General features: G+C 40.4%; 1 protein-coding gene across 1 annotated transcript in view; it reads right to left on the reverse strand.

The window, feature by feature from the left end:
* The window catches only part of SNCA (synuclein alpha), a 70,153-nt gene extending 55,719 nt beyond the window's left edge, over window positions 1-14,434 (reverse strand). The window contains exons 1-3 of the mRNA XM_068681704.1: window positions 14,189-14,434; window positions 12,319-12,464; window positions 5,765-5,806 (exon numbers count right to left, since the gene is read on the reverse strand). Of these exons, the coding sequence (XP_068537805.1) occupies window positions 5,765-5,806; window positions 12,319-12,439 (163 nt within the window). The 5' untranslated portion in view covers window positions 12,440-12,464; window positions 14,189-14,434. The remainder of the gene's footprint in view (window positions 1-5,764; window positions 5,807-12,318; window positions 12,465-14,188) is intronic.
* Window positions 14,435-14,744: the final 310 nt, after the last annotated feature.

Genomic DNA, 14,744 nt, shown 5'->3' on the forward strand with positions numbered 1-14,744 from the left:
AATGCCCGATTACTGATGCCAATATTAAAACCACATTTCTCATACTACGTTGTCATGGCAAGTATGACCACCTACCAAGCACACTACCTAGCGGCTACAGTTCCTGCTATCAGTATGTTTTGGGAAAGCTCTTTCTGAAGTCTGTTTTTTCCTACCAGAAAAAAGATTTCTCTAGGAAAGGCTTAATACTGCACACAAAACAACAAACAAAGCAAACAAACAAGCAAACAAGAATCAGGTCATTAACGCTGTTACTGGCCTTACTGTGGAAGAAGGGTGCAAAGAGGGATCGATGGTCTTTTCAGTGGTGTTCAATGCCAGGACAAGAGCTGATGAGCACAAACTGGAACACAAGAGGTTCTACCTAGTCTAAACACCAGGAAGCACTTCTTCACTGTGCAGGTGTTGGAGCAAGGGAGCAGGTAGACCAGTCTCCCTTCTTGGAGATCTTCAAAAGCCACCTGGTCATGGTCTTGGGCAACCTGCAAGTTGGACCAGATGACCTGCAGAGGTCCCTTCCAACGTTAACCATTCTATGATTCTGTAGGAATCACTGACCCACACTGTCACCACTAAGAGAAGCTGCTCAACAGCTAGACAGCCGTATTTTTAAGGAAAGCTGCATACAAGAGACAACTAACTTGAAGTGGTTCTGCCCTGAAAGAATAAAGCAAGCTGTTCTATGTAGAAAAAGAACAAAGAGTGGCATCTAAGCAGCATCTTCCAGCTCAAAACTGCAGCTCCTACCTAAGTGGTTCTGCCAAACACAGATTTAGGTATTATTCTTAGCTGAAAACTTCAGCAAAACTGAGGGCCTCAAATTAAATTTGGGTTTAGGTTTACAAGCCTGTCTATATATAATTTAAACTCTGAGGCTTTCTAAGTGTCTGAAGATGCTAACAAGTTCCTACTATGTCATGTATCTCATAAGAACTTATCATTGGGTACCAAACCAATAAGCTGGCTTTTTAGTAAGATACTGTCTTTCAGAAATCAGAGTCATTAAGATAAATCCAGAAAACTATACACATAGCACAGATCTGCAAAAGCACTAATACTAGCAGGAGAAACTCTACTTTCCTATTTCTAAGGAATAGGAAAACATCATCAAAGTTCTATTACCAGAGTGATTCTGTAAATAAGCTCCAACTTTGTAAACCTTCAGCTCTGTAACCCTAATAACAAGAGAAGGAAAAACAAAATAGGTTTCCAGTCTTATGTGTTTTATTGATTACACTAAGTAGTATCAAGGGAAAAGCATTTAATGCACACAAACAAATCAGTTCAGAATGCAGGGAGTTAATACCAACTAATTAAATTAATCTGAATACTAGGTTGTTTAATGATCTTAAGCCATTAAGTCTTTGTAAAGTTGATGTCTGCTTTGTATCACAGTGCTGAGAAACAGAGGAAATCAGCTTCTGTAAAGCTTGACTCTGCTATAGCCCGACTACTTGTGTCCACCTGTGGAGTAAGTGATCTGGAATGGTGTACAAAGGCTAACATTGAAATAGAAGTTCTAATACTGACTATAGCATACTGCAAAAATTATTGGCTTTTAAGGTTTCTTTGTCCCTGCTTGTCATAGATAACTGGGTAATACAAGCTTTTAACATTAAATTTCTAGAACATTTCAAAATGAGAACTTGCTGCTTTCTACTTTGAGCACTAGATGTAGATGAAAACTGCATGCTTTCTCTGGATTAATAACATTATTCTGACTGCACTAAATACACTTTTGAATATTAATTTTAGATGATCATATTGCCTCAGGTACTTGAAGAATTCATTTACAAAGAAGCCATAAGTATGTTGTGAGTTCTTTAATTTATTCATTCACTATAAGACACCTGGTAAAGTTAAAACAAATGCAACTGGAATACCAATGACTAAGTATATTAAGGAAAACAAACAAACTAAAACCACAAGAATGATCAGATAAAAGAATTAAGAAAAAGGTTCACTACGGTTCATAGCTGTTGAGACCACGCCCTCATTTCACTTCAGGAAACTGACATCTGCTTGAAGTACTGAGTTAGGGGTTTTTTTCACCTTGAGCTTTCCACAAACCATTGCTTTTCTTTGGCTATCAGGATATACTCTGTAAATATTCCATCTTTGAAACTGTACATTTGTAGCCGTTTATCCCTGGGAGATGAGCAAGATGGATGAATTACGCACAGTCAAAGAAAATGGATAAATTATTATAGCCAAAGGCCAGTAGACATGTTAATTAGATAGGCTAGTCAGATAAACAAACTAACACCCCGTAAGACCAAAAAACGACATTTCTTCCTTTACAGAAGTTCTGAGAAAAGGCAACCTGACAAATAGCATGCTCTCTGTATTCCTGTGAATCACAGCCAGGCATCCTCATTTTAGCGTCTTGATGCAGCTAAGCCTAGTGCAATCGGGTCATACCTTAAAACAAGGAACTCCTCAGTCTAGTATTCCTGAGTTTGGAAAGTCCCTAACTGAAAAGCATATTTAGTTGTTCAGCACTTTGAGGTGTGTCAGTACCCTTACCAGCCAAGGGTTTTACACCATAAACTATTCAAAAATAGCAAAACTAGCAGGACCTTAGAGCTCAAACAGTAAGAAATGGTTGATTGAATAACTGTCAACACACATTTATTTGGATCTGTGATTCTAGTTCACATTTGACTGTCTCTAGCCTCTTGAATCATTTTTCTGCATGTAACAAAATGTGTTATTGCACTTCAGGTTTCACATATCAACACCCTAGAGCATCATAAGATCACCAGAACTGGCAAACTCCTAGTCCTATGAAAAAAAGACAAGTAGGTCTTTATAAGTATCCTAAAAGACAGTTAACACAGCAACTTTAAAAGCATTTATTTAAATGGATTAGATTTATAGGACAACTTCACTAGCATTTCTCAGTGTCTTTACATTATATCTCAGAGCATCACAACAGTGAACCCAAATCTTTTTCCACTTACCTTCTCTGCTTTCCAGAACAACTCATAGATTTGCTTTATTTATTTATTTTAAAATATGTCTAAAAATAGAGCAATTCCTCTATTCTTTTACTATCAAGCCCATACTGTTTCATTTTAGAAATTATGCTCTTTAGATTTTGCATTAGGTCCCTTCTCCTCACTGCCACATATCAGTCTGCTCTCTATCCATTTTCATTCAACAGCTAAACTCCTTTCAGCCAGTTTAATGGGCCAGAATTATTGAAGTTGTGGCACAACTTTGAGAACATTATTCTCAAGCTTTGGGTGTTTCACTTTGAGTCACCTTTTTCCTAAAGTGGAAGAGGAGCTTTTTGCCTAAAACAAATTTTGCCTTAAATTCTCAGTAACGTTGTTGAACATTCTATTCATAGTTGCAGTACAGAACAGATGTGTTCTCCTTATGTTTTGCTTTGTAGTCTGTTTTATATCTTGCAGAACAAAATTTAACATCTTTTCAAAAACTTTGTTCTTCTACCTAAGATTTCCTGTCTTGCTCCACATATTACAGCAGATCAAGATGGAAGGAAAGAACTCCCTCAGTAAGCTAGCCTGGTAGAGAAACCCACCTCTTCAGCAAGTTTCACAGACGTGCAAATTGCCTTGACTTTTATTCTAACACAAAGCCCAGCTTAGTTAACATCACCTCTATTAACTTGCTTGCTAGTGCTATCCACTGCTGTTCCCACATCTGTGATAATATGGGATATATATGCCTCAAATCTCATTCTAATGCAATCATCTACTGGTTACAGTAATGATCCCTCTGAGTATTTCTCTTAATTGAGGTTTACCATTATGAGATTTCAAACCTCGCAACAAGAGCATAGATCTGTTTAGCCTGCAGCTAAGTTCGGAGGGCCTGTGAGGGATGTTCCGATCAGTTTTGTTACTAAAAATACTACTGGTTTATTTCTCAACTCATTATTTGCATTGTGATATTTTGTACTGCCAAGTTAAGTCCAACTACCGTTGTTTATCCTTGGTATTGGCCTGTGTGAGCACAGATGAATGACACACTGGTTGTACCCAAATCAAAAGAAAGAAGAAATCCTTTTCTAATCCCACTCTCATTTGTTTTCTATTTTCTTAAGGCAAAAACACCTTCAATTTCTTGACCAAGCATCTTCTTCACATCTCTAGATGTCCCATAATCTATAGCAGAAGATTTCACATTTGACTCTATGCACTACGGTCAGCTCAGGTTTTCCTTCACTCTGTATAGATATAAGGCTTCCATTAATTTTGCCACCCACTTATCACTCCAAATTATTGGTTAGTTGTTTCAGTTCTTATCTAAAATGAACCTTGCAAATCGATTTGAAATGCAAATTTACTCTTTTTCAGTGTAGAAATACCAATGTGAACATATATGCCCAGCATTAACTTCAAAGTTTCAAAGTGTTGTTGCTACTGAGAAATTATGCAGTTCTAAAAAAAAAATAAAAAATATATTAAAAAAATGAAACCTTCATAACTGTGACAAATTCAAATTAGTTTATCAGAATTCTGAAATGTGTTTCTTTCCTGTAAGCTATTTCCCTCTTTTCTTCCCACCCAACCAGTTCCAGGGAGACATATTAATGAGTCACAAGAATCTTTCAGGAATGGAAGGAGCGATGGGGCACGTCCATACTGTCATTGTAGCATGACTTTACCTGAAACCACATTATTTGTAGATCTCAATCAAGGATGAAGAACCACTAAGAATACCACTGATATTCAGGTATTAAGTTCAAGTGGAATTCTCTGCTGCCACAGATACAGCCATAGTATAGTTATACTATACTACAGTTATACTTCGTTATACTAGAGGCAGCCAGCTTAATGGTAGCTTGGGTATAATCATGCAGGCTGCAGATAACAGCAGTGATTACACTGCAGAGCTGTTAATGACTGCAGAGGTGAAACTCCATTTTGCATCACTGTTTCACTGTGGATAGTCAAAAAGACAGGCATGGACAAGCTATTGACACTGCTGTTTGCCTTAACTGCAAACACTCACAGTGATTTTTCCTTTCTACCCAGCTCTTACAATCCTAGCTGTATAAAGGAGGTTCCTTCCACAATATTTTCCCTCCTTCATGTGTCACAGTAGTTCCTGTCTGTTCCACGAGCAGCAGTCCTGTCTGACTGTTTCTATGAAGTCCTAAAGCAAAAGATTAAAGTCCTCCCAACATATGTCCAAGTCCCTACACACTCTGCCTTCCACATTCCTCCTTTAGTGGCACTCCTCCACTCCCACCTCCAGACACCACTGTTCCTCCTCAGATCACAAGGAGACAGACTTGGGCATAGTGGCATAGTCTGTCAGAAACCAGGCTGTTTCTACAAGAAATTCTTCACAGGAAAAAAAATACAATAATTATTTTATGCCAGCTAGTTCATAACTTTCTGGCATCAAATATTTTACCTTTTGCAATAAACAAAGAACAGAAAGACCCTTGATTTTTCTACTTCTACAAACACACACTATTTCCTTCTGTTAAGGAATCTGGTTTCATTAGCCTCCTGGCTCATCCTGGTATTACTTGACTTCAATTCAGAATATTGCTCAGAAAACTCTCCTCACACATAAACAGCTATATTAAATATACATTTTCAACTGTAAAACTATGCATTTTTGAGAAAATGAACATTGCTTTCTGCCTCTCAGTTTGACGATATTTTTCCATCCTTCAAATATTGGAGTGCTGTCAAAGAAATACACCTAAAATTTAGAGATAAATGGTTGGTTAAACAGAAATAGGGAAGCAGTTGAAATTGAGAGATAATTATCTTACCTGTTGTGACACCATGAACAACTCCTTCCTTGGTCCTGGAACCTAAACAGAGAACAATATTAGGTTGAAAATATTTGTTCTGAAGTACTGGTAAAGATAAGATGGATAATAAAGCAAAGTGAATAGATAGACTACAAACAGTTGCACACAGCATTTCCTAAAATGATTAAAATTAATTCAAGTGAAATTAATTCAAGAGATATTTAATCTAATGGAAAGGCCAACACTACCAATGAAGAGCAACTGTGTGAATGTAGATTGACTATAGAAATGAGTAACACTGGAAACACTGCTGCAGCTTATTTCTTGTACATTTTGACTTCATTGTCATTCTTTTAATAGTCACATTAATTAAGCCTGCCATTCTGTAAACTAATATGGACAACTCTGCACAGAAGTCATCTTACTGTTAACATTCTAATGAGACTCGTGTATGCATTTTTATAAGATTAGAGCCAAAGTTCCCAGAAGATCCTTATTACTTGTAATAACTCTTACTTAGATCTTGGTTTGCAGGGGTTAACAAGCACTACTGAGCCTGTGGAAAGACCCAGTGGTTAAAATCATGGGGAGCTTGTAGGATAGCCAGATTTAGACAGAAGGAATCCGAAAGGGACATATAACGTAGTAGACAGTTCTCAAACATGAAAATGCCACTGGAGTCAAACCCAAGATCTGCCTAATTCAGTTTGTTTCCTTGTCACAGAAAAAACAATCAACATAAAGACTCTACAGACCAAAATCTACAACTTGTGCTGTACTCAGATATAACGTAAGACTTGTGTGAGCAACGTAATTCTGAAGCCAAAACATATTCTGGAATGCCTATGTGAAAGTATCATGATAATATGACTTGAAAAAAAAAAAAAAAACAACTATCAGAAGTTACCTTATTTGTTATACAACTTTTAGTTTGTATGCCATTCAGTATTTCAGATATCATAATTTGTGGTTCTGACTTTACACTTCCAATCTCTATAAAATTTTAGCATTATCACTGTCTATAAATATAAACATATACAACCTGCTATGAGCAGAAATATATTAGAAGATAATAATAAACCAACAGAAACGTATTAGAAGAAAAAATACTTTTTCCACAATGCTATATAATACAATTAAACACTGAAATAACATACAAGCTCATTCATCAATGTGTCTTATTTGCTGCTAGTGCCAACTTGTAGAGCTTAAGCCATGGCTCTATCAGATTGGTTACAACATTGAAAAGGCTCTGTTATCTATGAGCAAGAGCATTATTCCATTATAAAAAATAAAAAATTGTTTCATCAAGTAAAATGACTTCCTCTTCTTTAGCTAATGAAGAGGATAAACAGTTGAGAAATCTTCCTACCTCCTTATTTTGATTTTCTCTTTAAAAAGCAGTAGCTTGTTTTCTGTCGTTGAAAATATTTACCACTGAACGAGACATTAGTTTTATTAAATACAAGGTAATAGTGTCTAAGGACTTGTTTTAGAATTTTGATTCTCAATCTGGCAGCACCATGGGAGCAGAACAAGCACAGTACTTCAAACACATACTGGAATACAAGCAGATGACTAGTTCTACTGACTGCTAGAAAGAGACTAAACACCATTTTAGGCTTACAACATGTCTGTTGGAATGTTTGACATTGAGGATGTACTTTTAACTTCTTTGTTAGATCTGACCAAAATCTCATTCATCTTGTTGAAGTTATTGCCTGCAATCCAAGCCATTAGCAAATCCAAACCTGTGAATAGCAAGTATGCAGTTCCCTAGGGCTGAGATGGATGAGGGTAAGAGATTGATGACATGACAGAACTCCCTGGGGGCTTCTGCAATGCACGTATCTCCAAGGAACATCCACAATTGATTACTATTTCATGTAAAACTGCTATAACCACAGCTCCACAGCTAATCTAGAAACGCTAGTCTCTTTGCATTGATAGGCTTTGTTTTAGTGAAAACACAACTTGCAGACCTGTATAGGACACACACACACACACACATATATGTGTAAATAACCAGCTAAGCAGTGGTCCAGACCTCACAGCATACATTAGAGCTAAGCATTATTTGTCCCACTACTGCACACTTATGTGGAAGTAGCTGTTCCTCCAGTTAGAGCTACAACAGGACCTGTAAGTACATTGGGACTTGACAGAACTGGCCTATAAATGCAACAGCTGAATTTGGTAGGATGGCTTCTGGCTAGGAACAAATAAAAGCTGGTCATCCACATAGTTTCTCATAGAAACTGTCTTTCATTCTGCCATTTCCAAAACATTGACAATCTTTCTCTTTATACCATGCATAAAAGAAAGACTGCCTATGGCAGAGGGTTTGAAACTAAATGATCTTTAAGGTCCCTTCCAATCCAAATCATTCCATGATTCTATGATTGGAAGAATCAGAATATGGGTAATATAAAGACAAAAAAAAAACAAAAATCTGACACTGACCAGCACTACTTGGGTGAATCAAGAGCAATAGCTGTACATGCAATGCTCCTTTTCCTTGCTATAATACACAATTGTGTGAGCTGGAGGGAACCAAATCCCCATTTTTTGCCTTTATGTAATTATCCAAAATACAACAGCCTCTCTTCACTTCATTATTTATCATGATCAGTATCATTATTCCAAAAAAGAAAGCATCTATCAGCAGTTTGGCAGTACACTCATTTCTGGGCCTTCTGAGAGATGAGCAGAATATTCTAAGCAAGCCTTTACTGAGATTCAGGCCACTTAGTAAGAGCTTGATGAAGACAGGGAGACATAAACCCAAATTAGGGGAAGAAAAAGTCATTGTCTAAGGAAAATACTTGTTCACAAGTACTGAAGCCCGTTATTCCACCAGATGGACCTTGAGTCCCATTTACTACTCTACCAGCTGCCATTACCAAAGGAAAATAAGAAATCTTAAGAAAACAAAGTGCAACAGAGGAATTTGGATGGTCTTGCCAAACAGGTCACGACTGTACTTATCTACTCTAAGGGCAGTTAATGCAGGATATAATAAATTCTTCTGTTACCCATTCCTCACCTGATAAGCTATTTCTCTATTTTGCTATGATTTATAACAGCCAAAACGATCAGATTGGAAACTTTCATTCCTGAGAACTAAACGTGCACTCAGGAGTCAACTGAGTACAAACTGTAGCTCCCCAGTACCAACACAGAGCTCAAATGAATTATTTAGCAGTATATCACTGATAGCATGCAAGAGCATTATCCTCACTCACAGTTCCTGGTTTCAAAATAAGCGTGGGTAGGCATTGCCACTCTTCCTTACCGCATCGCACCAACAAGTTTTGAAAGATACATGGAGACCCAGTTCTGAATTTATGGCATTCATGATCCAGCACAAGACTGCTGAGTTGCTGTCCTCCTTTCTAATTAGTGACAAGGTGCTTCTTTGACATAGAGAAAAGTCCTGGTGCTGCACTGGCCACTCCAAAGCCACTGCATTTCAGCTGGCCAATGCTCAATTACATCAGCAGAGGAAATTAGGAAAAAAGCTAACTGAAAGCATATAAGCACACTATAGACCGCACTGAACTGTCTGTATTGACTGTATTAGGTATTTTTTAGGTTATTAAAAAGCAGGACAAACATGGTAAGAGGGAAGAAAACGGACTTCTACATGAAAAAGAGAAAGAATCCAAAGTATATCCTTCAATAGACACCCTCAGAGCAGTAGTTTTCCCCTTCACAAAAGGAAACTTCCCCCCCCCCCCAGTGACCACATTTGATTCTAGCTTTTGTTAATAGACCTGTATTACGTAGAAGTATGTTTCAACCTTTTAGTGTAACCATATAGCTAACCATAACCCAGACAGAAAGGTCCAGATGTTTTCATTATTTACTTAAATAACACTCTTAAATTCCTCAAATTCTACTAATAAAATTCCTCTCTTAAATGAAAGACCATAGCACCTTGAGGTGCCAGCAATTTTGTATTTTATTAATTCTTTAATCACAGTGGAAGGCTGAATGTCATAGAGGTGACTGTCAAAACTGAAAATGATTAGCAGGTCCCTCTTAGCCCAGTTTTGTCAGGCTCTTCTTTGCAAGATGTCAAGTAGCTTTCACAATCTGGCTGTGAAATTTGTATCTGAAAATCCACCTACAAAGGCAAGGAGAGAGAAACCTTTAGAAGCCCTAATGCAGTACCCTGTTCCTTCCCTGTGATTATAAAGGGTTTTCACCATCTTTCAGGATGCAACCATTATCAGCCTACAGAACCAAGAGATTATCACATCAGCCTTTGCTAATGCTGTTCAAGAGATGAGTTGCCCCTGCTGTGTGCTAGGGAAGCAGAGATATACCCAGTTCAGAAATTGAAGGGTGTTCAGGGCAGCCTGAAAATGCTGCTTTGGCAGGGAGCATAGGGATGTGACCTACTTTCGGCTGGCCTCTGCCAGACCCAAGCCCTCACAGAAGTCCCCTAACACCACTACAACACTTCAATGATTTCTGCTCCGATGTTTGCTCTCTTAGTTTTATTTCTGGCTTTTCCATTTACAGCTGGAAAACCTGAGGAAGCAATAACCCAGCGGGCTCATCACTGTGGTCCATATCCTATCGCTGATTGTCTTGAAAATTCCTCTATGGAAGCTGGCTTGCTAGACCCAGGCACACACCCAGACAGATTACCTGCCAGAAATCTTGGGAAGAGCTTCCGATGTGATGAAAGAAAGGCTCTTTTGCCTGCATATATGCCTAAAACTATGCATATAGCTCTTTCCTCCTGAAAAGCAGCCATCTGCTTCAGGAAGGGTCCTTCACCATTACTGCAGTCACATGCACAGACCTCTATTATGGCTTAGGGCTCTGTTGTCTTATTGTTTTTGGAATAAATAGCAAACCTGCCCTCCAAAGTTCAATCTCATAAAAATAGGAAACCTGTTGCCTTTGGGAGGAGAACTAGGTTCAGACATTACCGTGATCAGGAGAACATGTCAGGCACAAAGATTATTTCATACACAATGCAGGTTTTTAATACAAAGAAATCAATGAGTCTAAAAGCATGTTCAGGAATGACAAGAATATTAAATTAAAAAAAAAAAAAGAAAGCCATACCCTGAAAACTAACTCCACTATCAAGCACAATGTGCAGTGAAAGAACAGCTATTTTGATACTGAAAATGAGCAGACGCTCATTTTAAAATAGACTCATCTTACAACTAGTTTTCAAAATGACTTCCATCTCTGTTGGCAAGACCACGAAGCTTTGCTACAGCTCAGCAGGAGAAAAGTATATTCCAAATAAGTAGTCCAAACTATCTGGAGCAGAAATAATTTTTTACGGACTGACATTAGCCTGCGATGGCAGAGGGAATCCTGGAAATACATAGGAATTGAAGAAACCCCAGTGCTCCCATTTAAAAGAAATGTCTCCAGTTTTCAACTTCATTCAATCTCTCTTTGATGTGTGTGTGCATCTCCCTAGGCTCAAATAGCATCCATTACAGAACTGACCTGCTATAAAACCATGAGAGCATAAAAGACCTACAGAAAACAGTATATTTTCCATTCTGCTGCAATACAAATTAATTTGACGAACAGAGAAAGAGGTTCCATCATTTTTTTTAAATGATCATTTATTCATATGGTTCAGAAGATTCTTTTCCTGTGAATTTTTCATGGTGGCATTTGCAAGAGATACTTGCTAAGTGAAGATGACGATCATGCAGTCAACATACCAATCCGGGATTTGAAGATTATCTTATCCCTGGCTCTGTACAAAATTCTTGTGTGGCCTAGATAAGTCAATTAACAACTGTTTCCCATCTTCCCCATTGCTGTCTTGGGGGGCTACCTGCTCTACCTCACTGACTGTAAAGGTACTTCTTGGAGGAGCCATGGAATATAACTGGTATGGATATGCAATATTAAGTACAGAACATTAATTTAAAAATTTAACTTCAGAAGACAAGGAGCTGATACTTTGGTACACAAAACATTACCACTGAGGATCTGTATGTACGATTTGTGAAAGAAGAGAATAGGCTCCCTTCTATGAAGTGTACACCTTTCCACTTATCTTCATTTTATTCCAGGAAAAGCCATGGGCATGTCTTAGGCTCAGCTCCTGAATTAACCTCTCAAGTTTCTTCTCTCAAAACCCTGCTTAAAACCTATGATTTCTACAGGAGTGTTTTTTATACTGTTTTTTACCTCTTCAGCCTTAACCTAGCAAATGTATTGGATACAGTGTCAGCTAGTCACCTGTATTGTAAGACCCTTTCTACAGCACAATCTTGTACTGGATGCTGCTACAAATATGGCTCCACAGTACAGTCACGCATGGCCAGAAAAACGCAGCGACATATGAACCATCAAGTCACATAAGAACCAGCAAGCAAATGCTTAAAAGACTTGGAGCTCAGAAAGGCTCAACTCTCATCTTGTTTACATTGCAATAGTGTCCTATGAGTGGTTACACTTTTTTTTTTTTTTTTTTTTTAACAGAGGAATAGGTCTGATGAGAATCCAGATCTTTCTTTCAGATGAACATGAAGGTCAGGGTACACCAACCAGAAGCATGAACTCTACTGTCCACCTACCGACATAGAGGACGCCTTCTTTCGTCTTTCCTGCTGCTTCTGCTACACCCTGCTTGGTTTTTTCTGCTGCTGCTACGACTCCCTCCTTCGCCTTGTTAAGTCCTTTCATGAACACATCCATGGCTGAAGAATTTCTTCACACAACACTAGAAAAAAGAGAGCACACTCTAAATAACAGTTTTTCAGCTTTTTTTTTTTCTCAGAAAAGAAAGACTTCATTCAAACTGATTAACATATCCATTATTTTAGAATATTATTTATATCCATATACTATGTAGCTTTGATCTACATCTCTATTAAAATTTAGCAATACACACACCATGTTGCATTCAGTATTTCAAATAAACAGTTAAATAAATAGAAAACCAAGGAGTACAGTTACACAAATCGCCTTTATGTTTTCTCACATGCTGCCATATATAGCAAGTCAAACAGCACTGCAAGAATGGTCCAAGAAAGGCTCAGGAGTTTCCACAGAAACCTACCGTGGGGTTGCTGATAACATAGTGCTGGTTGGATGATGGATTCATTGATATAAGTCCTTCCCTTGCCTACCACCATTTCATCCAAAGGACAGTTCTGTGCATGTACAGACTGCAAGATTTAGTCCTGTGATTTGGTGATACTCCATCTCATCCAGAGACCAACTTAAACACTAGCAACTTTAAAAACACCCCTTCTAAATGACAAATGTTAATTTGCTATTGTTAAAAGAACCTTCTGCCATAACCCAAAAGGACCAGAGCAAATACAAAATGCTGCTTTTCCAGTAGCCCAGCAGATTGTGCACTGTCCATATCACTCTTCTAGAAACTGAGTTTTCCCAAATGGATTCTCCACTTGTATCAGGACTGAGAAAGATTTTACTAAAAAGCAGAAGCAGGAATACACAATTTTAACAGTGCTGCACTAAAGCTAGCAAGGGAGTTCTGCAGCAGGTATACAAGCCAGGACTGCATTTAAACTACTAGCTAATTAATAGTAATTAAAACCAACAAGTCAGGGTTCCTTCAACGAATCTATTACCAATAATCCTTTCTCTCCTTCCACCGACACAGAAAGATGTGGTGCCTGCTATTTCCTTTCCTCTGCTGGAGGCCAAGTAGGAGGAATGGATGTCTAGGAAGACATCTGCGCTGCCGCAGCTTTCTACTAACTTGTGACAAGCGTTTGAAGAAGGGCAGGATTCGTGCTCCAGGCACACTGCCCACGGTGCCTGTCCCCCTGGGGCTGTGGGGCGCCTTGTGCACACACGTTTGGGGGCAGGCAGCTCCCAGCTCCGCCGACACTGAGGGATCCCCGGGACGATCCCCGGGGCAGCGCCGCGGCCAGGTGCGGGAACACCTGGGGGCAGCAAGGAGAGAAGCTATCTATACATAACTATATATCCCTATGTAAATCAAATAACGGGCACCTGTGGAAGGAAGGAGGGAGAGGGCAGGGCGTCGCGACCATATGCATGTATATAAATATATAGCTGCCTACCGAGGGGGAGGCAGGGCGACGTGACCAGATGGGCACCCAGAGGCTCCGGCTGACCCGCCGTCGGCACAAGGTGGCCACAGCGCCCGGCTTCCCTCCCTCCCTCCCCCGTGGCCAAAGAATAAACGTGCATGGGATTCAAGGATTCGTGTTCAAGGTTAAATGTATATATGCCTGTCCACGTACACACACCTATATGCATGCGCGCACACCTCGTACCCACGCACACCTATGGCTGCCCAGCCACAAAAGCCCAGCTCCAGGCACTACCGAGAGAGAAGAGCGATGTAGGGGCGAAGGAAAGGCTCCGCTCGCTCCCTCCCCGACCCGACCCAACCCGACCCAGCCCTGCCCTGCCCTGCCCCCGGACGCCCTCCCCGCCGCTTACCGCCGGGCTCCACCGCCGCCGGCTCCGGGCCGCTGCGAGGAGGCTGTGGGCGGGGGGAAGAGGAGGAGGAGGAGGTGGTGAAGGAGGAGGATGATGATGAGGAGGAGGAGGAGAAGAGCGATGCGCTGAGAGGGCCCCTTCTCAGCACATCCCCGGGGCGGGGGAGCGCGGGCTGGGTCTCCTGGCGCCGCCCCGACGGCAGCGCAGCGGGGAGCGAGTGTGAGGGAGAGGCAGGGCGAGGAGAGGAGAGGAGGGAGGATGCGCCGCGGGGAGGCAGGCAGGGAGCGGGAAGGAGGAGCGGAGGAAGGTAGGGAGGATCCCCCCCGCCTTCCCCCTGCCTCCAGCCCCGGCTGAACGAGGGTTGCCGGGGGGCGCGATGAGGCGGGAGCCCCCGTCCGGGCTCCGCAGACCGCGGGGGGCACGGGAGCAAAAGGGGGCGAGCAGGCATCTCGCCCTCTCCCCCCGCTCTCTCCAAAAGCAGGAGCTCCGCGAGCTGTTGATGGCGATTTCAGCAGCACAGCCATGTTTCGCTTCACCGACGGCTCAGGAAATTTTC

Source organism: Anas acuta, chromosome 4, assembly GCF_963932015.1.
Source record: "Anas acuta chromosome 4, bAnaAcu1.1, whole genome shotgun sequence".
Lineage (NCBI taxonomy): Eukaryota > Metazoa > Chordata > Aves > Anseriformes > Anatidae > Anas > Anas acuta.